This window comes from Anthonomus grandis, chromosome 8 (assembly GCF_022605725.1).
Source record: "Anthonomus grandis grandis chromosome 8, icAntGran1.3, whole genome shotgun sequence".
Classification (NCBI taxonomy): Eukaryota; Metazoa; Arthropoda; class Insecta; order Coleoptera; family Curculionidae; genus Anthonomus; species Anthonomus grandis.
Window position 1 is genome coordinate 20790392 of NC_065553.1, and position 27684 is coordinate 20818075.

General features: G+C 32.2%; 1 protein-coding gene across 1 annotated transcript in view; it reads left to right on the forward strand.

Annotated features, from left to right (window-relative positions):
- LOC126739233 (activin receptor type-1) overlaps positions 1-26746 on the forward strand; it is a 35496-nt gene extending 8750 nt beyond the window's left edge. Inside the window, exons 5-9 of the mRNA XM_050444809.1 lie at positions 187-477; positions 1045-1267; positions 3755-3942; positions 10344-10569; positions 14939-26746. Coding sequence (XP_050300766.1) covers positions 187-477; positions 1045-1267; positions 3755-3942; positions 10344-10569; positions 14939-15085 — 1075 coding nt within the window. The 3' untranslated portion in view covers positions 15086-26746. The remainder of the gene's footprint in view (positions 1-186; positions 478-1044; positions 1268-3754; positions 3943-10343; positions 10570-14938) is intronic.
- The last annotated feature ends 938 nt before the right edge of the window (positions 26747-27684 follow it).

Genomic DNA, 27684 nt, shown 5'->3' on the forward strand with positions numbered 1-27684 from the left:
TACTTGAATGAGTACTATAAAGATACGTAATGAGTTGGATTTCTTTAGGTTCACCTCTCTTAATGAATTTAAGCATAAAGCTACAAAAGTTAATCTTTTATTATACTTTAAGACTTTTTTATAATCGATGTAATATGTATTTTCAAATGTGATTTACATAAAAATAGGACTATTATTATTATCTAGAATGGATCCAGAACAGTATTACGCGGCCGACGAACAACTGCTGAGGGCCACGGCAGCCGGCGACAGCACATTAAGAGAATACTTGGAACAATCGATGACGTCCGGCAGTGGCTCGGGGTTGCCGTTGCTCATTCAGCGCACTATGGCGAAGCAAATCTCTTTGGTGGAGTGTATCGGAAAGGGCCGATACGGCGAAGTGTGGAGAGGCGTTTGGCATGGGGAAAGTGTCGCCGTCAAAATCTTTTTCTCTAGAGACGAGGCTAGTTGGAACAGAGAGACCGAAATTTACAGGTTCGTAAAACGGCATCCGGGATTCAAATCAAAAGAAATATGCTGTATTTTTTCAAAGATTTTATTGTTAACAGAGCAATGTTAAATTAGTAAACCACTTCAGTAAATATTTAAAAAAACACACTCGTATAAGTACAAAATCAGCCCAAAAATTGTAAATTTCTTAGCTTTTTATTAGGTTATTAAATATTTTATAATTATATTATGGTGAAAATGTAGGTAGCGGGATTGGACACAACAAATCGAACCTTAAGTTTTTAATTGGCCGACGTTTTGACGATATATATATTTTTCGTCTTTATCAAGGCTAAAAAGAGATAAATTTGTTGGTTTCATTAAAAATTAGTTCCTTTCAATCTTTTTCCCTTTCTTTCCTTTTTTTAATAAATACAAAGAGCAAAGAAAGACATAAAAAACAACGAAACAAAAAAAGAGAAAAAATATAAATAATAATAAATTAATTAATTTTTCGTTAATGTTATTAGTTGTGTTTTTGGGTAATTTAAAAATAAATTAATTTAAAATACCTACTAGGAAATTTGTCTAATAATTTGTTCATTATTTTAGTACAATCCTGCTGAGGCATGAGAACATCCTCGGTTACATTGGTTCCGATATGACGTCCAGGAACTCTTGCACCCAACTGTGGCTGATAACTCACTATCATTCTTCGGGCAGTTTGTATGATTACTTGAACCACACCACTTTAAGCCATGCTCAAATGATGAAAATTTGCCTGTCGATCGCTAATGGGCTGGTGCATTTGCATACTGAGATTTTTGGAACAGAGGTAAGAGTTCAATAGTTAAGTTAAGATAAAATTTTAAATGAAGTAAAAGTAAAGAGGATAATTTATTAAGTTGACTTATATGTATAAAATCATGTTTCATGGAGTGGGTGTGCAGCATATATCTATGTAAATTTCCATATACCATTATGGTTTTTTTTTAATTTTTTATTCCAGACAACTAGGTTAAATATTTTTTTAAATTATTTTAGGCAGTCTCTACTCTTTTTAGGTAATTGAGTCACGATTTTTTCTTGAATTTCAGACAGTGGAACTACAATTTTTATTCCAGGTGGTTATGCAAAATATTTTTTATGCTAATTTCGTACAGCTAAGCCATATATTTATCTTTTTTTTTGTATTTTAGGCTGGTCTTGGGGGGCTTTTCGTGGAATTAAATCGTGATTTTCTTGACATTTCAGCCTATTTTTGCGGTTTTGGGAGTGGTCAAGTGATTAAACCATAAATTAATTTTACTCATGCAGTTAAACCATGATTTTTTGTTAATATCAAGTAGTTAAACCAATATTTTTTATAAATTTTTGGGTGAGTTAAACTACAATTTTTTAAACCACGATTTTCTTATTTCAAGCAGTTGAGCTACATATTTTTTTTTGGTTGATTTTCAACACATAATCCATACATTTATCTCTGACCAACCAGAAAGTAAATAAATACGTTTGCTGACAGCAGAATAATGAATGTTTACGTAGGACTGTCTGTTTTAGTTCATTTGACTGAACACTGAGAATAATTTTTTTACCAATTATCATAATCGCCTCTATATTAATGTAAAAAAATTATGAAAATATTTAAATTGGTTCTTAAAATGAAAAAAATATGTGTTTTTGGAAACATCAAATTTAGTGGCTTTTGGTCGCTGGTTAAAAAAATTGCTTGGAAGGTAGATAAAATTTTTAGGAAATAAACGCGCTTTATTTGGGTGACATAATTTTTCACAATATTTCAAATATTATATTGTGAAAGTATTCTCCAGAAAAGCGAATGTTTATTTAAAAAAGTAGCAAAATATGACTCCATTAAAAACTGCTCTAACTTAATTTAACTTATTTTTTTTTAATTTAATTTATTTATTGAACATAATAACTACATGCCTAATACAGGATAGATAACAAAAGATAGTAAACAAAATTAATTTGTAGTACCAATACAATAAAGTACACCTATTACTATCTTGTGTAACTCTCGTATATGAGTGATTAAGTGAGCTGTAACCATAGTAAAGGAGCATATTTATATATCTAGTGTTTATTATATTTGTTTTATTTAAGATGTCAATGTTGAAGTCGCTAATTATAATGCTAATACTTTCCTTTTTTGGTAAATTATTTAGATAAAGATCAAAGTCATTAAAAAATAAATTTTCTGAGGTGTTGGGAGATCTGTAGCATGCTATCAGTGAATACCATATAGAGCTTAAGCAGAATATAAGTTTAGTTAGCATTATTTTTGAAGTAGGGAGAGTTGTATGTTCTATTTCAATCACAAATATTATTTGAACTATTTTATAATTAGTTATAAATCCTGGGATAGTAAAGTTTTTTTGTTTATCGAATATGTAATGTAGTTTCTTATTATTATTATTATTTCTTAATATTATATTAGTTTTTTTTAGTATATGGAATATAGTTGTACCCAGTACAATTATGTCGAGTTTATCAAGACAAGTGGTATCTATAAATGCTAAAAAGCTGTCAACATTTTTTCTTAAGCTTATGATATTTAAATATACTATAAACATTAAACTATAGTATAGTATACTATAGTTTTTTTTTGTTTATTAAGGAGGAATTTTGTGCTTTTTGAATTTTAAATTCATTAACGTCATAACGCCTCTCTTTTATTAGATCAAGTTGGATTTCCCTTTTTTCTAATTTCATTTCATTGACTATAATAACATCATTGCTATTGTTCAAACTATTTATAATTGTTTTTAAAAAAATTATTAGAAGTTTATAAAAAAATAAATAGATAAATCTAACATCTAACTACATGAATCTTTAGGCCAGGATTACATTTTTGCCTTTTAATCCATCAGCAGAAAGTCTAATACTAATTTTAAAAAAATATATAAAAACATCAGGTGTACATTATGTCCAAAAATGTCCGTAAAAATATCCCCGAAATTTCCTTTCCAAGGAGGCGAACTTTCCTGGACTTATCAAAAGGAAGGCAATAAATTATGGAAAAAAAAAATAGTAATAGTAATAAATTTTAATTTACTGGGAGTAAATAGATGATGTCGAAGATTTAATAGAAAAGTATTAAAAAAATATTTTCTTCCGGCGAGTATTTGAACTTGCGATTCTGGAATATGGCGTTCGGACAATCTTCTTTCTGAAGTTCAATTCACATTTGAATCATTGAAAATCTTTTGGAATGAAAAAAAAACATAGCAAACAGTTTAGCTGATAGATCACGATTTTTATATACTAATAAGAATCATAATCTCTTGTTTTCAACTTTCAGGGTAAACCGGCGATAGCACACAGAGACATAAAAACGAAAAACATCCTGGTGAGGAACAACGGGACGTGTTGCATAGCAGATTTTGGACTTGCAGTGACTCATTCGCAAACGACAGACAAACTTGACGTCGGTTCTAATCCACGGGTGGGAACCAAGAGGTATATGGCCCCGGAGGTCCTAGACGAAACGTAAGTTTTTTCATATACAGAGTTATCAAAAAGTATCGAAAATATAAATATTCACTACCGCTGAAAAGTATTTGCCCACATATGACTGTTTTAAAGTTATAACTAAAAATAATAAACCCATCGGTTATTCTTATAAAACGGTTTATTTATAACAAAATGAATATAAACAATACATTTTTCAATTAATTAAATTAAAGAAAATCGAATTTTGGACTCATCTACATGTCCGCCTCGATTTTTAATAACAGCTTTACAGAGTTTCGGTAGTCTTCTAATTAATTTGTCCAAAGTTTCCTGAGGTATCTTGTGCCACTCTTCTTGGATGATCCTCCACAAGTCGTCTTTTGATGTAGGGCATGATTTTCGCACTTGTCTATCCAGTTCATCCCACAGTAATTCGATAGGATTGAGGTCCGGTGATTGTGGGGGCCATACCATAACTTTCAGAAGATGTTGCTTTTGTAATTGACCTAAATATTGCTTGCACAATTTCGACGTGTGCTTGGGGTCATTGTCATGTTGAAAGATGATGTTTTTCCCCAATTATCGAGTAACAGAAGGAAGTACACTGACACTTAAAATTGTTTTGTAACCCTCTTTTCTCGAATTTCCTCTATTCTAGTTAGATCGCCCACTGCAGATCCTCCGAAACAACCCCATACCATCACCGAACCACCACCGTGTTTAACTGAGGCCACCGTACAGTTCTCAGCGACTTTCATTGGCATAACGGCGAACAAAAACTAAAAAGCCTCTTAGTTCCAAAAACCTCGAATTTCGACTCGTCACTCCAGAGAACTTCCTTCCAGTCATCAATGGTCCATTCTTTGTGTGATTGGGCCCACTCAAGTCTTTTCTTCTTATTAACATCCTTCAGTAGCAGTTTTTATACAGCTAAACATCCTTTAAGACCGGCATTATAAAGTCGCCGTTTTATTGTCGAAACACTGACCGCTTTTTTACGCTCCTTGTTGATTTTTGTTGTGATTTCAGGGGCGGTAAGGCGTCTATTGCGTTTGCTTGTAATGATAATATTTAAATCCTCCTTTGAACTTGTTGCCTTTGGCCTTCCCAATCGAGGTTTGTTGCTAATAGTTCCTCCTCCGGTGAATTTCCTAACATTATAATCGACAGTCCGCCTTGGAATTCCCAAATCCGTCGAAATTTGACGGTTAGTCTTTCCAGCCTTATGAAGTCCAATGATAATACCTTTTGTTTCTACCGATAACGATATCTTTTGTTCTAGCCATTTTAAAGAGTGTTGAAAAACCAGCAAAGAAACGGTGACAATCGTCAATAAGCAAGCGAAATTATTTACCAATATTACACAAAATCAATTCTTGAAGACTAAACACCTTTAAATGTTTCAAATTTCATCGGAAACGAGCTGTAAACAGATTAGTTTTCTAGAAGAAGTGCATATTTTCACTACATTGTTTGTTATTTGCAAGACTATTTTTAAATACTCAGTGTTTTTCAACGAACCATAGTTGATAGGTATGCTGTTTAAGCATATATGCAATTTACAAAAGAGATACAATCTAAATATAGGGATAAAGATAAGATTTTTGTATCTAATTTAAAATATTAAAAAGAATACATAGTGGGAAAATACGTGTAAGCGGTAGTGTATATATCTTTTAATGTGAATCGCGATCCCTATTTTTGACGTTTTTTATCCTTTTTGATGTTCTTATATACCGGGTGACACAGGAAAAAGAGAAAAGTTAATAACTATTATACTCTTCAAGATAACAGTATAATAGTTATTAAGTGCTTGTATTTTTGCTAAACCGTTAACAGTTCTCTTTAATCTGGCCCTAAAACAAGAATGTTTCCCGAACCTCTGGAAGTCATCAAAGATAATTCCAGTACACAAAAAAATGATAAAAATCTCATCGAGAACTATCGGCCAATTACAATAATCAACAACTTTTCTAAATGTTTTGAACGTGTTCTTTATTCGGCCTTATTTCCTTCAATGAGGGATTTTATAGATCATCGTCAACATGGATTTATGAAAGGTAGATCTACCACCACAAACTTAGTTTGTCTTACAGAACATATATCTGAGTCAATAAATGCCAGGTCACAGGTTGACGTTATTTATACAGACTTCTCGAAGGCTTTTGACCGTCTGGATCATGGTATTCTTCTAAATAATCTTGACCAAAACTACGGTTTTTCTTCTCACCTAATACACTTTTTTAGCTCTTATATTACGGGTCGTCTTCAGCACGTGGAATGTTATGGCCGTAGTTCGGCTCAGATAGTTGCAACGTCTGGAGTTCCACAGGGCTCCATATTGGGGCCGCTCTTCTTCAACACATTTATTAATAGTATATCGGAACAGCTCACTGTAAATAGTTTGTTATATGCGGATGATACAAAATTGTATTATGGCATCAATAGTATCTTAGATTGTATGGAATTGCAAAATAATATTAATCTCCTCAATGCATGGTGCAAAAATAACAATCTTCCTCTTAATGCTGCCAAGTGTAAAGTTGTTTCTTACTCTTTGAAGCAAAACCTGATTATGTATGACTATACTATGGACAGTGAGACTGTCCCGAGATCAACGGAGTTTAAGGATTTGGGGGTGACATTCGACAGCACTCTTTCCTTTCAGCCACACATTCAGGACATTGTTAATCGGAGCTACAGAATGCTGGGTTTTATCATTAGGAACGCACATAGCTTTAATAATATCTTTAGTCTTAAAATTTTGTATTTTTCTTATGTGAGATCAATACTGGAATATGCTTCTTCTGTGTGGTCACCATTTTATATGAATCATATACATGAACTAGAAAATGTTCAGCGTAAATTCTTAAAGTTCCTTTCATATAAATGTGACGGAGTGTACCCAGAAATTGGTTTTTCACATCAACGCCTACTCGAAAGGTACTCCTTTAATAGTCTTGAGGAGAGGCGAAAATCTGCTGATCTGAAATTTTTATTTAAACTTCTTAATAATAAAATTGATTCGCCAGACTTACTACGACATGTAAATCTTCATGTGCCCCGCATATCATCTAGAAATTCTGACACATTTTACCTATCTAGACCTAGAACGAATATTTGTAAATATTCTCCAATGCGTAGAGCATGTGGCACTTTTAATTCTGTTCAGGATCAATGTGATATATTCATCTGCAATTTGTCCGAAATTAAAAGAGTGCGCTTTTCCTAGATAGTAGACATAAACAAAATTATTTTTTATTCAAGTATTGTATAATATTGTAGGAAACTATTGCTATTAATAATGTATTCTTTTTTTTTCTCTAGTTTTGGATTGTAATTTGTATAATATTGTATTTTTTCCCCCACTCAATAATTGGAATTTTTTCTGTGGAGTGGTGTAATTAAAATAAAATAAAAATTAAATAAAATAAGATAAACAAATAAAATTTGGTATATTGATGGAATTGTTATAAGACGTTATAAGAGAAGTTATAAGAAGGAATTGACATATTCAGTTGTTTACCCTCAGTTCCGAAACTGTCTACTGTTATTCCTGTCTCAACAGTACCAAATACCACAGTTTCGACCCAATAACACTGTGCCTGTCTACGAAAAGAATTAATTACTTCATATTTGTCTGGTTTTTGTGAGAATCACCCATGATGTTTTAAGAGAAATTAATAATAATTATGTTATAGACGTATTCTAGGATTTTAAAAGAGCATTCAAGATTATTGCTTTATAAATTAGAAGGTTTAAAAATTAGAGGAGGTGTCTTAAACTGGTTCGAATCCTATTTGTGTAATAGAGCTAAATGTGTTAAATTTGTGAATAGTTTGTCCGAAGTTCTTAATGTCACGTTTGGTGTTCTATAGGGTACAGTTTTGGGGCCATTATTGTTTATTTTATATATAAATGATATGGTAAATGCGTTTGCCTAAAGTGGAAACCAGTCGTACTATACACTGTGCATCTTTTTATAATAGGTTATTATTTTATATATATCTTTACAATAAAATTATTTTATAGATTGCAATTATAGATTCAAATACAAAAAAAATGCCTACAATAAATTATTTAAATATGCCTTCTTCTACTTTCTATTTTAAAATTAGTCTGTTCTGTGTGCTGTTTCATTAAATTGTTTAACTATATTCCCTATTGATAATATATAATTATTTATTTTTTTGTGAGATTTTTTGAACATATTGTAACGAAGTTACAAGATTTTGTCTTTATTTTATAGTAATAAGGGTAAGCCCAGGCATTCTTTTATAAGACAACTGAAATAATTTTGCTCCTAACATTTTAACCTCCAATTTTATAATTTACATAACAAAAAGATACATTTTAAGCTTTACCTGTGAGTCATGAGGGGTTTATAATTGTAAACATACATAAAGAAACCAACTTAAAGAGGTTTCTAGCCTGATAGTATCTTGGAAAGATTCGATTTCTTATAAGTTATACTTAGTTCTCCGTTGACTATGTTGTAGTCTCTGGCCTTCATTGTTTTTAGCCCTGGTTATTCTTAGGATAATAAAGAACCACAAATGCCTAAAACAGTGTGAATTGGGTTAGGTAAGAGCCACCTGTTGACAGTTGACCGGCCGCTTCCAAGCTCGCGTATTAAGATCTTTATCGAATCCGTTGCTATTGATATCGTTCCGTTCCGTTTGATTTTATTTTGAAACTGTTGTTTGGGCCCATCTTTCTTCGTGTTTTGTGGGGCAAGCAACAGCCGCGATTGATAACTGGTGCCTGGACACTATCTTTCTTCGTATTTTGTAGAGCAGGTATTAAGCGGGATATATTGATAAAATAATCGTAAAATTATCCGCGTTACGCTATTTTAGTTACCATTTTTACAAGCTTGGAAGACGGTGGTATTTTAATTTTCCGCTGTGAGTTTTTATCTGTGATTAATTATTAGAATATTCATATTGATTCCGTTCCGCTTTACGAACTTTTAAAACTGTGGTTTGGACACTATCTTTCTTCTTGTTTTGTAGGGCAGGCAGCAGCGCGGTTTTGTTAAATTACTACCTGGACACTATCTTTCTTCATGTTTTGTAGGGCAGGTAGTAAACGGGTGATTAAACCAACGTTTCATTAGTTCCGTTCGCGAAAAGTTACATTCTTGTTTGCTACCAGAGAAACACTCACTGCGGATTTATTTTGTATTTAATTGATAATTTTTATTATTGACTTTTTATTTTCTGCTCTGTCCGCGGCCGTGCCGTTCCGTTTAATTGTTTGATAGATGAAAACCACTGCTTGGACACTATCTTTCTTCGTGTTTTGTAGGGCAGGCAGTAGCCGCGTTTATTAATTATTACTTGGCTTCTCAAAGTGGTGAGAGACAAGTAATAACCGAGTCCGTGATGTCATAATTACTATGCGTATAGCAACAGAGCAGAGGTAAATGTTGGCCGATTGATTGAAATTGCTTCGCTTGATTGGTGTTGAGTTTCCGGCTTTGCTTAACGAATGTCATCCGTAACCGCCTGTACAAAACATCATAACGTCCCTTAAATCATACTATTTTGCGTCATTAATAGAGTGCCGAATTTTCCAGTACATTTTCCCAAATAACTGCCTTGCTTAATCATAGAAATTGGTAATGGGGATTGTTAGATTTTAAGGACTTTTTTGTTCATTTAGTTTTAAGCAACCAAACCTGTTACTTATTAGTATCTATTTGTAATAATAAAGATTAAGAGCAATAAGATCTCATTATAACCGGACAGTCTACTTTCAATCTCTACCTGGTTTCTCACTGTCTAAAGGCTTACCCGAGGGTGGACATACGGCAAGTACGTAGAACCCCCGCTACAATATAATTTGTATAAAATATATAAATAAAATTTAATTCAAATCATATAGAAAAGTCGTTAGCATTATTAAACTATGATTATGGATATCTTAGGTTAAATAGAGCAGGGTAAATAAATCTATTTTTATAAGTAATCTACATCTGGATTTTGCCTTTTTTCAGAATCTTTAGGTGCACAACAATTTGTAAATTTAACTTGAAAATAAGAAAGTTTATGTATATAGCTAAAAGGATAAAGAGAATTAAAATTATTCTTAATGTATAAAAATCACTTAAAATAAGAAAATTAATAATTAATCATTTAGGAATAAAGCCTAAAAATGACGATAATCCTGCGAGGGATAAAAAATTTATTATATAAATAAATTTTATTTTTAAATTAAATGAGATAATTCTATTAATTTGATTAAAATAAAAGATATTGATTTTTTGGAAGATTAAAATAATATTTATATTAATAAGGCTATAGATTAAAAAATAGATTAATTAAATAGTATGAGATGAGAAAAATGCCGCTAGTATTCAACCAATGTGGTTAATTGATGAATAGGCTATAATTTTTCTGTTATTGTTATTGTTAAAAAGTGTCTTTTTTCAGGATTCGTATGGACTATTTCGACTCGTTCCGTCGCGCGGACATTTACGCCTTCGGTCTCGTTTTGTGGGAAATCTGCAGACGGGCGGTCAGCAACGGAATCGTCGAGGACTACAAACCGCCGTTTTACGACGTGGTGCCCAGCGATCCCAGTTTCGAGGACATGCGCAAAGTGGTGTCCGTCGATCAGCAAAGGCCCAACGTGCCCAACCGTTGGACCAGCGATCAAGTAATAATAACCTATATAAAGTAACACTATAATATAAATCAAAGTAGAGAAGTTTAGCACTTTATTAGTTCAATGTTCACCTTAATAAAATTATAATTCAATAATTACGTAAAAAGTTAAAGAAGATAATCGCACTCTTACCTTCATAAAATAAAATCACTTATGTATGTCCGGTCGATTCCGTGCAATTGAAAGTGGTTTAAAGTTTTTTTTTTGTTGAGAATCTTTCTATCGGAAAGACACCTAATTTCTTTAAATCATGTTTGCACAGACTTATTAAGACTATGGGCCACTCGAGCAAATCATGAACTGATGGCGGGCCGATCGCCAGAAGTACAGGTAAATAAAGACAATAAAGAATTGATAATAATCTATTAAAATTGAAAAAGAATTTCTTAATTTGAAGCGTGGCACTGCATAGTGCGTACAATCTTTTTTACATTTGGCTCAAATTTACTTGTAGCGACACGTAAAACCGCTTCCAAACTTTCATTTGCGAGGCGGTTTCGATTTTTTGTTTTATTATTATTTAGTATTGAAAAAGTTTGTTCACATATATAGGTAGAACCGAATAAGCTGGCACATTTCAGAGCGTTTATGCGCAACTCTTTGTACATATTTTTATCAATGCAGCGGTAAAAGTTCAGCAAGTCTCCTTCGTTGAATTTGTTGTGTAAATCTTGGTCGTTTTGAATGTCGATAATTTCTAACTGCATTGACTGTAGCATATTTTCAACTGAAATTTTGAAAGGATTGCTGAAAAGAACAACAGAGGTTTCACTTTTTTAAACTCCGAAAATCTGTTGTGAAAAGATTGAATCAAAATATCTAGCTTTTCTACATAATTGAAATTAATCGCAGTTTTGTGGAATTTGTCAGCTATCTTCTTATAATTCGAAAAATGATTGTAATTTCCAGAATTCAATTGTAATCTGAAAATTGCCAGCTTGCATTGAAAGGGATGATACATGAGCGTAGAGCTGGTATATTAGTTGATTTTTGCCTTGAAGCTGTGTGTTCAAGACATTCAAATGATCTGTAATGTCAACTAAAAAAGCCAAATCACACAACCAATCAGGATTTTTAAGTTCCGGAACATCCCTTTGCTTTTCCGCCGGAAATCTTCTAATTTCTTCTATTAAATTTAGAAATCGTTCCAATGTCAATCCACGACTTAGCCACCTTCCTTCTGTATAATACAGTAAATCTCCGTATTCGCTTTCGATGTCATCAAAATATTGTTTGAATTGTCTGTGATTGAGTCCTCGTGATTTTATGAAATTTACAGTCGAAACTAACACTTTCATGACATTTTGAAATTCAATTTTTTTAGAACAATGGGCTTCTTGGTGTATAATGCAGTGAAACTGCATGAGATCTTCAGCGTTTATGTTTTTTTCTTGCAGATGCTTTTTCAGCAAAGTAACTAGCCCGGAATTGACACCAATCATCGAAGGAGCACCGTCAGTCGCTACTAAACTCTCGATAATTTTGATTTTGAAGGTCCAAATAAGTTTTTGAACACTCATCCAAAAGTACATTGAGTATATCAACTCTTTTGGTTTGACCTTTCAATGAACACATTCCTAATAACTCTTCTAAGACTTCAAAATCTTGAGTAACACCTTGTATGAATATAAGAAGTTGAGCTGTGGAGCTAATATCAGTGGATTCGTCCAGTGCTAATGAAAAAAATTCAATGATCTTAGTTTTTTCAAGTAATTGTTCCGCAATATTACCTGACAAAGTCATAATTCGTCTTTGGATAGTCATACGATTCAGTTGAATTTTCTCAGACTTTTTTGCTGCTTCTGGACACAATTTCTTAGCGGCAATTTCTAAGCATTCTTTTACAAAATCGCCATCATTGAAGGGGCGACTTCGCTTTGCTATCATTCGAGAAATTTCATAACTAACTTCTGTAGCTGTTTCTGAATCTTGAATGGGTTTTGTAAACATAGCTTGCTGATCAATAAGCTCCCGTTTTAAAGACAACATTTTTGGCTTTCTTAATTCGCCTATATACTTGGTAAAAGAAGGATGCTGCGTTTCATAGTGCCTTTTTACATTATATTCCTTTGCAATCGCAACAGAATTCTTGCAAATTAAACAAGCGACTTTGTTATTCGACCATACAAAAAAGTATTTCTCAGTCCAAATTTCTTGAAACTGCCGATTTTCATCTTTAACCTTACGCTTTTTACTAGGTCCTGGCTTGTCCATGTTGCGTTCTAATTTTGGGGTCATTAACACAGCACCTAAAAACAATTACAGTACCTACTTAAATTACCTGTAATATTTTAATACAGACTTTATATCTGAAATAATGACGTAGTGATTACAGTTAGAGAAATTCTGAAAAAAAAATAGTTATTTATTTGTTTTATTTTAATATTTGGCCAACTTAAAAGCTAAATTTGATTAAAATCGATTAAATAGGTAGAGAAACACTTACTAATAACAGAGTTTTACTTACGATTTCATAATTCAATTATACACGGCACTTGACGGGTTAACACTGCGACAGGAAATCTACGTTGATTGTGGATCAAAATATATGACTCCGGCTAGTCGAGTTAAAATCTACACTAGAACTATTCCCTTCCCAAAACACTATTAAACTGCACTTATTCTCAATCACTTATTTCTTCTCTTTATATTTTCTGTTGACACTTCACTCAAATTAAAACCGAACTGTCGGTCGCTGCGGTTAGCGTGGCTTTTATACCGCGCATACGACTCTGGAAGCTTCGTGTATCTACCTACGCAAGCAATCGGGAATTCGGGACTATTGCTATCTCGCTTGCTCACATCGCGCTAGAAAATTCTTGATTTCTCTACTATTTTGAACTTTATATAAAGGCGGTAAGCGATGTTACTTGACTTAGCATTTTTGGGCGCTAGATTAGAATAGCGCGCGCGCGAGATTCAAATTACTTTTCGAACTATTTTTTTTTGGTTTTATCTGGGATAGAAATCAATATTTTTCGAATGTACGAGAGTATTATTTTTGCTGTCGGCGGGCCGCGGTCTGTGCATCCATGCTTTAAATCAATCAAGGAAGTTGATTTGTAAGTAGAAGATTATGTTCATACACTAATAAAGTTATACGTTCAATCTCCCTATTAATTTGTTCGTGTGACTCGTTTATGTTGCCCATATTAAAGAAGAAATAAAGTTGAGTATTGCCCGCATTAGCCACTGCTTCACAATTTCAATGATATCGCTAGTGTAAAGGATAAAAAGTAGGGGACCTAATATAGATCCGGATTTAATTGAACTTACATTAGACAAATACCTACCAATCTCGACCTTTTGAAATCTATCCGGTCAATAAGGACCTAAAAGCTTCACTGGATTATTTTAAAAACCATGAAATGTTAGTAAAAACAAAGCAAGTGATGGTCCGAAGCTTTAGAAAAGTCCAAAAGTACAAAGATAGACACAAGACCTTTCAAGACCCGAGAGAAAAGACCAAGATCAGATATAAAAACAATTTCATCTAACACTAAAGCCGATGCTGTACTGTATCCTTTTCTAAATCTAGATTGCGAATGGAGCTTTGTTATAATATTGGAACTCAGGAACATAATCATTTCATTGATGACGTCAGATGACCCGCGTTCGCTGTCGTTTAATTGTTTCGAACAACAACAAAATGATTAAAATATCACGAAATGCGATTCCTATGGAATCTATTTAAACGGAACTCCATTTTAAAGATCAATGTTAAATTTGTGAAAATTAAAATCTAAAATCTTCAGGCTTAGGTTTAGTGAATGTCTATTTTGGTGTTTTAGGTAATTTTAAGCTTTTTTACCCTTATTTTAATTTTAACGGCATGTTTTTGTATAGTTTTAGACCTCATGATGCTCTAATAAAGCGAAACACGTGTCGTCGATCATAAATGTTAGACCATGACTTGGTTGTTTTTCTTCGTTTGTTTATGTTGTACTTGGTCTCTTTAAGAAAATGGATGAAGCCTTTTTTTTAAGTCGCTAATTCTTAACTTAACTTCTATAGTAATTAGGGCACTCAAGACAAAAGGACAAGATTTTTTGGAAATGAAACAAAAAATTGGGTTCAAGCACACATAGATACACTTTTTGTAAATTAAAATTCAAATCACTTAACCATGAGAATACAAAAAAAAATAGTAAAACCAAGATCAAAAACGTAAACTAAACTTACAATTCCATTTCTTCATAATACGTGCATTTTATTCGTCTTTACAATAATTCAGCATATGAATCTAGATTCACTAATTCCCACTTTTACAATAATAAGAATAATAATTTTTTCTGCATTATAATTTATTCCTGAATTTAAATAAAAAGTGCAGATCTAACTACAAGCGTTTTTCTTGCAGGTTTTAAGCGGGATGGCCAAATTAATGAAAGAGTGCTGGCATCAGAACCCGAACGTACGACTGCCAGCCCTCAGGATTAAGAAAACGTTGGCTAAAATCGCCAATTCCGATAATTTGATCATCTTAGAAGAGGAGGTGTGTGTGTGAAAGTGAGAGATACGGCCTGAAAGTAAGTGAAGTTTATGAGGTGAGTGTGAGTAGAGAGGGAAGTTGAAGTTGTAGATTAAAAAAGGGGTTTCTTTATTGGTAAATTTACCAAAATGGTAGACGAGATTTACATTTTAATCCTAAATTTACATAATACGTATATATTTATAGAAATTTTTGTCTTTTTAAGTGACTTCAAGAGAATTGTGAAAAATTCCGAACTGATCTTAAAAATCATTCTTATCAGAAGTTTCGGTTTCGATTGGACATCATCGACTTTTTTTTTAACCTTTTTATTTAATATTTTGCCTCGAAAATTAATAGACTGAGGAGGAGTCCGACTCATTTTTTGGAAATTTCGCCATAAAGATTTCAATTTTTATTTTCAAAAATATTTTTTTTTTAGTTTTTTTTTAAATAACTTTTTTCGAAAATTTTTTCCACAACAAAGACAAAAAATAATTTTTCACTGTTGTAGAATTGTTTAGGGAAATATTTATAAAAACCAATTTTTAATTTTTTTTTCAAAAAGCATTTTTTTGGATTTTGAAAAAACTGTTTTTATTTAATTTGGAATTTTTTGCTAAATCTCTCTTTTTACGGTTCACTGTAGAGTTTGTTTTAAAAAAAAATTTGGGAACTTTTTCGTAATAAATGAAATAAATGAGTTTTTTTTTCATTAGAATTATAGGAAAAAATCACAATTTTTGAAAAATTTTCCAAATAATTTTTCTATACCTTTTCTCTCCCCACTTCTGGGATCTATTTTGGAAATTTTGTCAAAAGGAAACATTTTCATTAAATTTGTATCTCGAAAAAACTGTTTTTTTAACAATTCCTTTAAATAAATGATGAATGACTTATTTGACGATATATCGTATATCGCCGGTTATAACCGGCACTCCAAAAAAAAAAAAACACCCCGCTATTTTTGATATTCTTTTCGGAGATTTTTTCAAAAATGCATTTTTTCTCAATTAATATTTTTTCCTCAATTTTGCATTAAAGAAAAAAAAAATTATATTCATTTAAAGCATTCTTCAAAAAAAAAATCTTCAAAAAAATATGCATATGCAAGTTGCGTCATAGATAAAAAATGAAAAATAGGTAAAAACAACAAAGTAAAGTACAAAAAATCTTAACCTAATTAAAATTTTAGTAAACATAATAAAATGCAACTACTATAAATTAATCATATTTATGTACTTTTTTTAAAAACACTGTTATAAAAAAACGAAGTGAATTTTAAACACTACTTCCATATTTTACGATTCATTTTACACTGTTTAAGGATTTAATAAAAGGAAAGATGTTAAAAATTAAATGCAGAAGAAAACATGCAACATTAAAAAAAGTTGCACCACCCCATATTAGGAGCCATGGTATCCTAATATGGGGTACCCAATTTAATATGTAGAAACTAAAAATAACCAAAATATGTTTGTTTTTTTTGTATAAAAGTATTATTTATTAAAAAAAAACTAAAAAAATAATACGTATTATTTATTAAAGTAAATACCTAAAAGTTACATGCGACCAAAAAGTCAAAACAAATCTATTTTATAACGCAAAAGTCACAAATATAGTGACTTCTTTCACAACCAGCACACTCAACGTGAGCCCACTTGAAGCAGCCTTAGCACTTCACCCATTCCTCGCCTCTGACATATTCAGAAAATGGACTTTCGCAAAACATACAAATAGCATCTTCCTCAAAGTTTTCTACCTCGTCATCTGAATCTTGATAATCCGGTTAAGGAGCCGAGTATGAAGAAGAAGAACAGCAGGATACTGATCTCCCATTTTTTCGTTTTTGTTTAGCCACTGATAATTTTTTTTTTCTTTTGGAAAGGTTTAATTTTTTCTGTTGATTTGGTTTTAAATAACCAATTTTTCTTTTAGTGCCCGAAGTTGAAGGTAATTTTCTTTTTTCCATGCTGCTTTCCAATTCTTCTTTGTAGGGCGTGCTAGTTATAACCGCAGCTTTACCACTTCTTGTACTCTTTTTTTTAATAATATCTTTAGAAGTAGTTGGAACAGGCATTAAATTTGCAGGAGTAACCTGTTTCACAGCAGTAATCTGTCTCTCTGGGGCAATCCGTCTCTCAGAGCTTTTTTCTTTTGGCTCGTTGTTATCTAATTCATCCTCTATTGTTTCTATTCCTATATTTTCTTCCTGAACTGTTTTTGCTTCTACTAGTTCTTCACCAGACATATCCTGCGCTTCTGCCACAAAGTCATGTTCTTTAAATATGTTTCTGTCAGGAGGGAACATTCCAGTTTTTCTAAAGCCGTTGATGGTGGTGTCCATGGTGGCCGCTTTTATGTAGGCTTTTCCAAAAAGTTCTCCTATCTGATAGCCTGTTACTATACGTCCGGGATTCAACCTTAGCCAGTTTGTAATTTCCGTGTGTAGTACGTTTTAAACGGAGACATAAAAGCAACGTCCAATGGTTGCATCCGATGAGTTGAATGTGGTGGAAGGCATATTATGTGAACATAATTTTCTCGCGCCACAGTTATGACCTCCAAATTTTTTGTCTGGGAATAATGGCCGTCAAGTATTAAAACCACTGGATCATCAGAGCTAGGCTTTGTCAGATTAATAAAATGGCGAAGCCATTCCACAAATATTTCTTGTCGGATCCAGCCAGATATATGGCACGCATATTTTGATCCTGGAGGAGTGCCATTCATAAGCTCCATTTTCATGTTTATTCGTGGGAAAATTATAAAGGGCGGTATGTATACTCCTGTTGCACTAAAACACATAACTGTGGTTAACAAAGACCCACGCTCAGCGGAGGTAATAGCACCGATTTGTTTTTTTCCTTTTTTTTCCCACGACTTTAACGTGCTTATGTTGCACTATGGTGAGGCCAGTTTTATCGCAGTTAAAAATTCTGGCTGGATTATGATTTATTTTTTCAAGAACTGGCTCACACAAATCAAAAAATGCTGCAACATTTTCTCTAGTGAAGGATTTCATTCGTGCATATGATATTCCTTGAGGAGTTCGTAATGATAATTCTTTGTGCCTTGACAGAAAACTGGTAAACCATTTCTTCCCAGCAGATTCTTTGGCTACGCTAAATGGATTTTTTATATTATTAGCTTTGCATAAGCTATATGCCAATCTGCACACATCTTTTTGTGTAATACCAAAAAAATTTCTTTCCATTTCTTGTGAAAAGACAATTTTGCGTCCCAGAGAAGAATTCACAATATCTTCAGGATTGCCTTCCATTTTTACGTACCTTTTCAAGGTTGTTTGGGGCACGTCGTGGGTTCTCGCACTCTTTTTGTAACCCATCTGACCTTGTCTGACAGCTAAAATTGCTGAAATCATTTGCTGCTTGTCCCAAACTTTCCTTTTTTTAGGCATCTAAAATAAAATATTTATTATTAATCAAAAAGTAAATAATTATATCCTAATATGTGGTACCCCAAATTAGGAGCAAATTAGATTTTTGGAAGGGGCAACTTTTTACAAAAATTAAGATGTTTTATTAAAAATCATATTCATTTTCATAAACTACGCAAAATGTAATAAAGGATAGTATTATTAAAAGTTTTAAAACATACCTTTCAAGTCGCTTAAAATATCCTGATCTACAACCGGCAAAAAAACTTTATTTTTCAAACAAACTTATTTTAACCTTAAACGTCAAAACAAACTACGTCTTTGCTTCAAGAAGGGAATAAGCGCTTCTGGCGCATCTTCGTGATTGGTACGTAATGCAGATAATAGATGTCGCAACTAGTTCTAGCTCAAAATTGAACTACCCCATATTAGGGACTATCCCCATATTAGGCGACTTTCCTTTACAGTTAATATAAGCACAATGAAACCTATCAAGCTGGGTACGATTATTTTTTTATATAGAAAATAAAAGTGGTTTGGGCCACTCTGGCATTTGGTTATATAAGAAAAAATTAGGCTACTTAACTGCTTAATTTTAAGCTTATTTATATTAATGGAGATGTTTTTGAATACAAAAATAAAAGAATTTTTGACACTGAACTTCTGAATTAATAGATTTTTTGATAATTTTACTAGGTAACACAAAAAATCACTTAAATATCCCTCACGCCAAATATTATTTTCCGACAATATCTATTATTAAAAATATAGTTAATAAATAATTTTTTTTATGATTTAAGTTTCCAATTATGAGAGTTTTCCTGTGGAGTAACAATTTTACCAGGTAACACAAAAAAATAATTTTCATTTATCAGTCATAAATTAATTAATTTTAATTTCATCGAAAGGCTTAGGGGCCTCCCTACCTCTTTTGACAATGTTTGCAAGAACCGCATATTTTTGAATAATTTTGTCAGAATGAAATGAATTGTTTGACAATTTTTCCAAGACAAAACATATGTAATTTCCGAGTATATGTCTCTAATCTTCCAAAAAAATTCGGATAATTTTTAAATTATTTTTTTTCAACGCAAACAAAAATTTTAGACAGTTTTTGAAAAAAAGACGATGTTTCGAGAAATTTTTGTAAAAAACAAACACATTTCTTGACATTTTTGCTAAAAAAATTAATTTTTTGATCATTTTCGGTAGTATTTCCAAAAAAGAACGCGTTTTTTCCAGATTTTTTTCTACTCGTCACTAATTTATAACACCCTGCATGTTGCCACTGTTTATATTTGCAAATCTCGTCTACTCTTCAGCCTCTCCCCCTTTCTACAGTGGGATTTTTTTTCTCTTTTTAAGTGCAAATACTGACGCAACAAATTGATCTTTAATTTTAAGTGCCATTCGTAGAGCCGCATTTTTATTCTAGATTAGGAAAATGTATGTATATTTTAGGCATAAATTATTATTATGTAAGTGTGAATGTAAAGAAATTATTCGATATTTGTGACAACAACAAAAAAAACTGAACGCTACAGGGTGATCACAAGCAGTGGCTTATTATGGTTTCCATTTTAACACAAATGTTTCGTCGTATCTCTCATTCAAGTATAATAGTATAACTAGGAGTATCTAGAAAAAGTGCTAGGAGGTATTCGTTTTTTCTTGCGGAAAAAGAAAGAGACAAGTGAAAATCTTGTTTTTTTAACGTTTTTTGCATAAACAGGCTTTTCACCAATTCCCTAAGTAATATTTGTGGTCTCCCTGTAGAACTTCAATATTTATGTTATTTTTTTATAAAACCTAATAATAAATATTACGATACTTCTAAATGTTGTAAAATCGTTTTAGATGGACGTATTTTACGATTTAATTGTTTTTACTTTATTTTTTACGAGTGGGGTTTAACTGACATATCACGTTAATTTGACGACAAGACGGTTATTTTTATTGTGTATTTTATTATAGATTAAATATATTTTTAGGAATCCTTGCTCAGTAAATTGTGATTGTATCTTACGGTTGCAATAAGTTTAACACGAAAATGCGTCAATCTAAAATAAATTGCTTTAATTAGAAGATCTAGATCTAGAATGTAATTTAATTATTTTTTTTTTAACTGGATAATTGATTCTATGTGCCAAGCTAGTTAATTTTAAGCCATTTTTTTTTAATTTAATAAGAAGACAATCAATAATTTTGTATTTATGTACTTGTGGGCCATATTTTGTTGTGGGGGTTGCAAACTAAACAAAGATTAATTGTCACAGAATTTTTTCTTATGGGACATTTTGTATTATATGTACAAAAATAAAAAAGATATTGTTATTTAAAATGTTTTCTAAACATTTTTAAGTCCCAGTTTAGGGGTTAATATCTGATTTATTTTTTCACGTCATAGAAATATGATACAAATCATGTTCTTTTTATGACGTTTACCATAGGGTGTCGTAAAAAAATCGAAATTCTATTCATATCGGGGGATTTTTTAATATTTTCCTGATATCATTGCTCTTTTGCCATTTATCACCAACGTAGTTTTGCGACTTTTTGTTCCAAGTAAGATATTTTACTTAAAAATCCGATGTTTCGACTTTGGTTATCATCAGACGAATGTCTTGTATTATTTATGTCGTGCTCGATACTATTAACATAAATCTGTTTTTCTCTAATGCACCAAGTACTAAAATAATTCTTAAATTATGAATAAATTAGTTATTTTAGTGCATTTAATAATGTGGTGTGCTAAAAAATACATCATTTACATCCTTAACATTGTGTAAGAAGGGTATATCCGAAACTGTGTTTAGATGCCAAATTTTTCATTTTTCCAAAAATTTTAGATAATTTTTGGAAAAAGATAAATTTGTATCTTTTTAATAAAACAGCCTGTATAAACGGTATACAAGATAATATACAGGATTCCTCTATCACAAAAAAAAAAAATTTGGCAACGCTTGCAGACAGCATATGAACCCGCCCTGTTGCCAAAACAGATGTTTTTTTTAAATTCTGAACTATTGCACCTAAGAAGGTTATTGGGGCTTGATTAATGATAACAATGCTGCCAAATTTACATTATTTTTCACAAATTGTAGGTAATATCTGAAAACTAGTAAGTTTGAATCAACTTAATATCGTAACAGCACTTAGAACCGTGTTGTTGCCAAAACCAATAAATTTTAAAACATTCGGCAATAACGCAGCTTTTTATGCTGACTGCAAGCAATCGGCTAAGGTTATAAAATGAGAGTTGCCAATGCAGTATATCGTCGTTGTCACGGCAATATCTGCTATGTGAAAAAACTTGTTTTTGTAGTAGAAAGGGAAAACTAGACCCTTGTGACAATTATAAGTTTAAAATTTTATTAAGGTAATGGAATTTTGGCAGAACCATTTCAGAATATATTGTGATAGTAAAAAACAGAAAATATAGTAGGGTTTTTTGATAGTTTGTAAAAATTGTAAAGTTTGTAAAAAAACGTTGCTTACACATAGCAGGTATTGATTGTCATTACTATATACATAGCAGATGTTGGCAGTTGACTTTTTAAACATGTCATATTTTGGGTTTTTACCAAGATGCACATAGCTGGTATTTCTCAATAAAAATTAAAAGAAAGCAATAAAAAGAGTTTAGAAACCAGTTTATTATTTCAAAATTACATTGTAATTATTAGAGGTATGATGTAATACATACATAGATAGTATTTAAAGATGCGGCAGAGAATCATAAAAGGCATGATAATCATGTTCGATTACTTTTTTTAGTTCTTGCAAGTGTTCAAATTGTTGCTTTGTTATTTTTATTGGAGCTAAATGTAGTTGCTGCGGTTCAGACGAAAGCTCTGTAGATTGTAGTTTATTGCGACTTTGACGAGGTTTTTTTTGAATTCAATCTAATCATCGCTGTGATTCAATTTGTACTTCATGATGCCGGATGGCAAATATAATAGTCCACGTATATCTGTTACTTTTGCGTCTCTTCCAGGTTTTATTGAACCAAAACTGCCTTTAACATTATCGTATTTTTTAAAAAAAGTAAAGTTTAAGTTATGTACCCTGTATGGATGATGGTCTCTTGCCTGCCTCATTCGACTGATATAGTCACATGGCGCATAAATTGAGGGCTTAAAGTATGCCTCAAGCGAGGAATGAACTGAGTCAGCCTCCATCATTGTATGCCCACCTTCTAAGATGAGCTGCTCTATGGTAATATTTAAATTTTTTGCTAAATTATTAAGGGCACTAGAAATAATCTTATTGCGGTTCTGATACCCGCAACCATCGGATATCAGAACAACATGCTTGTAAGTTTTCTCTTGAATAGCATTTTCGATGTAATGAACAATGCACGTTGTAAATTCGTTTGAAGTTACACCGCCATTGCTTTCGTGCCAAACATAAAGATCCACACTTTTGTCGTTAAGTGCGTAAACTGTAAAATTATGGATTTGCAATTTCTTTTTGTAATATACTGCAGACGCTTCCAGCTTTGGCGCCAAAAGGACACTTTGCAAGTCCATTGTTACAATTAGCTTTTCATTCGAGGCAGATTCTTTTGCGCTTTTTTTAGCTTGCTCAGCCTCGTTTTTCTTCCTTAAGTGGTCATTTTATACATTTTCTGGGACATTACCTGTATTCCACGAGCAACATAGATCACATTGATCCTTCCTAGGTTTGTGAATAGCAATTTTCTCAGATTTTAAGATATTTGTAAAGAGTGTACGTGATACTGGTTTTGTGTTCTTTTCTGTGCAAAAATTAACGTACACTTTATAAATATGGAGGGTTGATTTAAATACAGATTCAAGGTACATTTCTGTAGAAGAGCTCCGACAATAATGGCTCGGGACCTTCGGTAAATCTTTCAACCACTGACGGGCTTGCATTTTCATATATTTTGTTACATTTGATTTAGCCTGATTTGCAACATAATTTTCATCCGAGTTTTCTTCACTGTCTATATCTTCTCGGTTATTGCTTGAGTCTTCGGTTTGATGAAAATTGCTGGCTCATCGTTCAAACATATTTCGTCCCAAATTGAAAGTATGAAGTAGCATTGTTCTGCATACTAACACTTTTTCACCTGAAACAACAGAACGAATAAGAAATGGTTATTTTACTAAAATAAACAAGATGTTACCAGTTTCTAGTGGGAGATAACAAGAATGAGACTGTTTTTTGCGATTGTCTGTTTTATTGCTATTTTCTTTTCTCCTTCTTTTTATATCTGGTCGAAACTAAACCTTTAAGGTAAGATTTTCTTGAAACCCAGCTTGGCAAACTCCAAAAATAATCGAATGCTTTCTTTCTTAGTTCTTCCGTTATTTGATGACACAGAAAACTCTTGCTTGTCTTTTTTCTAGATGTTTCACTATGAAAGCATCTACATTTCATATCTCTTCTTCCTTACTTTGTCATGCCTTATAATTCCTTTTTTTGACCGAGTGTACCCTATGTAGCTCTCACCTCTCAGTCTTTTTAACTTAGTTACTTCTCGGGATTTTTGCAGCTTGTTTATGGTGCTACTAGCTTCTGCAAGAATTTCCCTCTCATTTAGCAAATCATGATTTTCTTCTTCCAAAATTTCTATTTCTACTTCGCCCTCAACGTCATGATTAATATTTTCGTCATGTCCTGAGTAGTCTAATACTTCTTTGTCATTAATTTGGATTATTAGGTTCTGACTTTTCATTTCATGTAGTACATCAGGAGACAACATAAAATTTTCATTAACTGGGACCTCAAATAATACAGTCGGTTGAGCATCTGCATTGACTACCTCAGAAGTTGTTTCATGTACATCTATAACATAAAAACATAATAACAATGTACTAATGTAAAGTTAATAATTATCTTTAATTTGACAATAACGTAGGAGAATAGCAGATACATAATTTTTAAATTTGTTGTCTTTTATATTGCAATTTATATCTACAAAAACACCAACAAATTAATACTTACGTATAGTTAATTCTTCAGGGTTAGATTTATTAAGGTTCTTTGATAATAGTTTGCGTAATGGTTCATTGTCATCCGATAAATTTTCATGAGCAGCTGCTTGAGACTGGCAACTACTCTCATAGTTAGGGCCCTTGATTCTTAATAATTTTCTTAGAGGTTCATTATCATCTTCTGAATCCGATAAATCGTCATAAGCAGTTAAAAGCCTTACTAGTTGATGCTTTAAAGAGAAGACCCAAAAACCAAATTATTTAAAAGCAACAAAATAACTAAACATCCAACTTAGCAGAATTGCGGTAATTATCTTTTAAAGCCATTTTTACCATGAATTTTCCACGAGAACACATTTTTTATTTGTTTAATCGCGAAACACAACAACACAAATTAAATCCCAACCTAAATATTGTTATTAAACTAAATAAAATAATGAACTTGCCTTTTTGAGGTTATGTAATATCTGCTATGTGACAATTTTTTTCCAGTCACATGGTAAATTCTTGGCAGAAATTTATGTCATGTGTTGGTCTTAGCACATAGCATTAATTACAATTTAGTGCTTCACATAGCATATATAAAATTACTGTATTTGCCGGTCTTCTGTAGAGAAATATGCACATGGCATAGTTTCGTTCTATAGAAAACATAGCGTATATTTCTATGTGGCAAATAGGTCAAATTGGCCAAAAATTCACATAGCAGATATTGCAGTGACAACGACGATATACAAGTTGTTTCTTTTTAGAAAATATACGGGAAAAATGACAACAAAGCCAAAAAGTAAAGTAAGCTAGTAAACCGCACGTAGAACCGCGATGTTTCTAAAACAGGTAGTTTTTGATAATTTCACAGTGACTACGCGGGGGTGTAATGATATCAATGTTGCCAAATTTCTGAAAAATACTAAATTTATATATTTTTCATGGAACACCTTGTATACACGGTATTACCATTTTTTCACATATTGTAGGTAATTTCTGAAAAATGGTAAACTTAAATCTTCTTAGAACTGCACACACAATTGCGCTGTTGCTAAAACGGATAAAATCCGCCATCAAAACAAAACATTTGGCAACTACATTGTTCTCTATGCTGTCAACAAACCATCCTTTGAGGTTATGCGTTGACACTGGACAGATTCTGTCAATCACTTCATAAACTGATGTTGTCACATTAAAGTTCAAACTTCATTAGTCCTAAGAGTGTTTTATTTAGAATTGTTTGGCATGCATTCAAAAATTTTCTATGCGAGTAATGCCATTTAAAAAAAAAATAACAGAAAATTTGACAAACAACGCCAAGAAGGCTTATAAACAGCACATAGAACCACGACAAGTTAAGTAGTTAACATTTCTCATTAACAATAATTGTATCAAAAAACATAATTTTTGAAATTCATTATTTTTATATAATTTCAGATTAAGTATCTTTATAAATCAAGGAAGCTTTTTGATTTTTAAGCCTCACCTTTTCTTTATAAAATTATTTCCTTAATTTTTTTTGGTTTTTTAATACCCTGGTTTTTGGTGGGTCTTAAATTATCAATATTGTCTTACTCATTTAATTAATTTTGTCAATTTTATACTTTCTGCATATCAAATAATGATATATTTAAAAAACTTGACTTCTTGAAAACTAGATTGGGTTTGAACGTAGCAATTGGCAACAAAGCAGTTCATTATGCTGTGTACAAGCCACCCTTTAAGGGTGTTGTTACATGTAAAGTTAGGGACAACCGATGTTTTTTAGGGTATTTTATTTTGCAACCCTTTAATCATTATTATGGTTCATATAAGGATTTCAGGATGATCCAATTTGATCATCCATACATATAGTATGTCTTATCAGCTTTAATTTTGTAATACTAATGCCACAACAATCACACAAATACTCAACTCTATTCTAGCAGCTATATTAAGCTTATGATTAAGTTCTATTCATACAGGATGTTTCTTTAGGGCCAAACTACTTAAATTTTACATGAGGATTTTCTGTTTGTTTAAAGTTTTTCACTCTGTAGCAGCTGGTCAACCTCTAATGCAACACCCTGTAGATTGTTTCTTACTGTCAGTGTAAAAAGTTATTGTATTATATCAACGTTCATATCTTTTAATTTGAGCTACAGACCGGTTCGCTCTGTAGTGTCCAAAGAATTTCTTATAATGTATTTTAGGTAACAAATTCATATCAATTTATTTATCAATTGTCAACTTTATCGCAGTCCCATTATTATTCTCCTTATCGTATTTCATTTTTTTATTTATGTATATATAATATCCGTTATGTACTTTGTATGTGACTTAAGCAATATATTTAGTTTAATTATTGGATTTTGTTTATTTTTTATCCTTATTGCGCCATGTAGTTTAGAAAATTATTTCTAAAGAAGTACAATTGTTTATGAACACCACCACAAGTATGGGTCTTAAATGGAAATGTGTATGTGAAAATTGGAGAACTGCATATGATGTTATACACTGGTTTCTTTCGGACTAGCATATGGCTCTTGCCGGTCTTTTGAAATGTCGTACTGTCGAGATTTGGCGCCATCTTTTTATCATTCTGGGTCGCATCTAGGTGCTTGATTTCTAACCTCTCGGAACATGGGGAATAACTGGGATAAGTTTGGTTGCTTGTATTTATAAGGTCTTGGTGTGATGCTATTGGACACGAGCCAACTGAGCTAACCACACCCCCTCAGCATGCAGAACTTTTGGTACATGAGAAACGGTCGGACGGAGGTGTGAACGTAGCTGGTCATTTACGGTGTTTAAGGATTGCTTATGAATTACTTGCCATGGGATTTGTGTTTGGAGTGTTTGTTAAGGATTGGACTGTTTGCTGTTCTTTGAAGAAAACTATTAATTGTTATTTCTACAAGAGGTCCAGTTGCAAGAGAGAAACCTTCTGGCGATATCCACCGATGATTCCAAAGATGACGGAATGACCTTAGGGAGGCGGCAGTCTAACGATATTGTAAATACCGAGAAACCAGCTTATTTTGGTCATTCCGGAATGACACAAGTGGCACACCGCATGACGTCTCGAAGGTTGGCGAGAATCTTCCGGAACAGCGTTCTGCCGAATATATAAGTAGCCGCATCGCCGATCGAAGTCAGTTGTCCATTGTTAGTTCAGTGAAATAAAGGCCGGAATATCTCTCCTAATATTTTTGGACACCAAATTATTAATAAAATCATACTTTTTTTTTTAATAAAAAGTATGAAATATTTTAAAATTTGCTAAAAAAAACAAATATAATTTT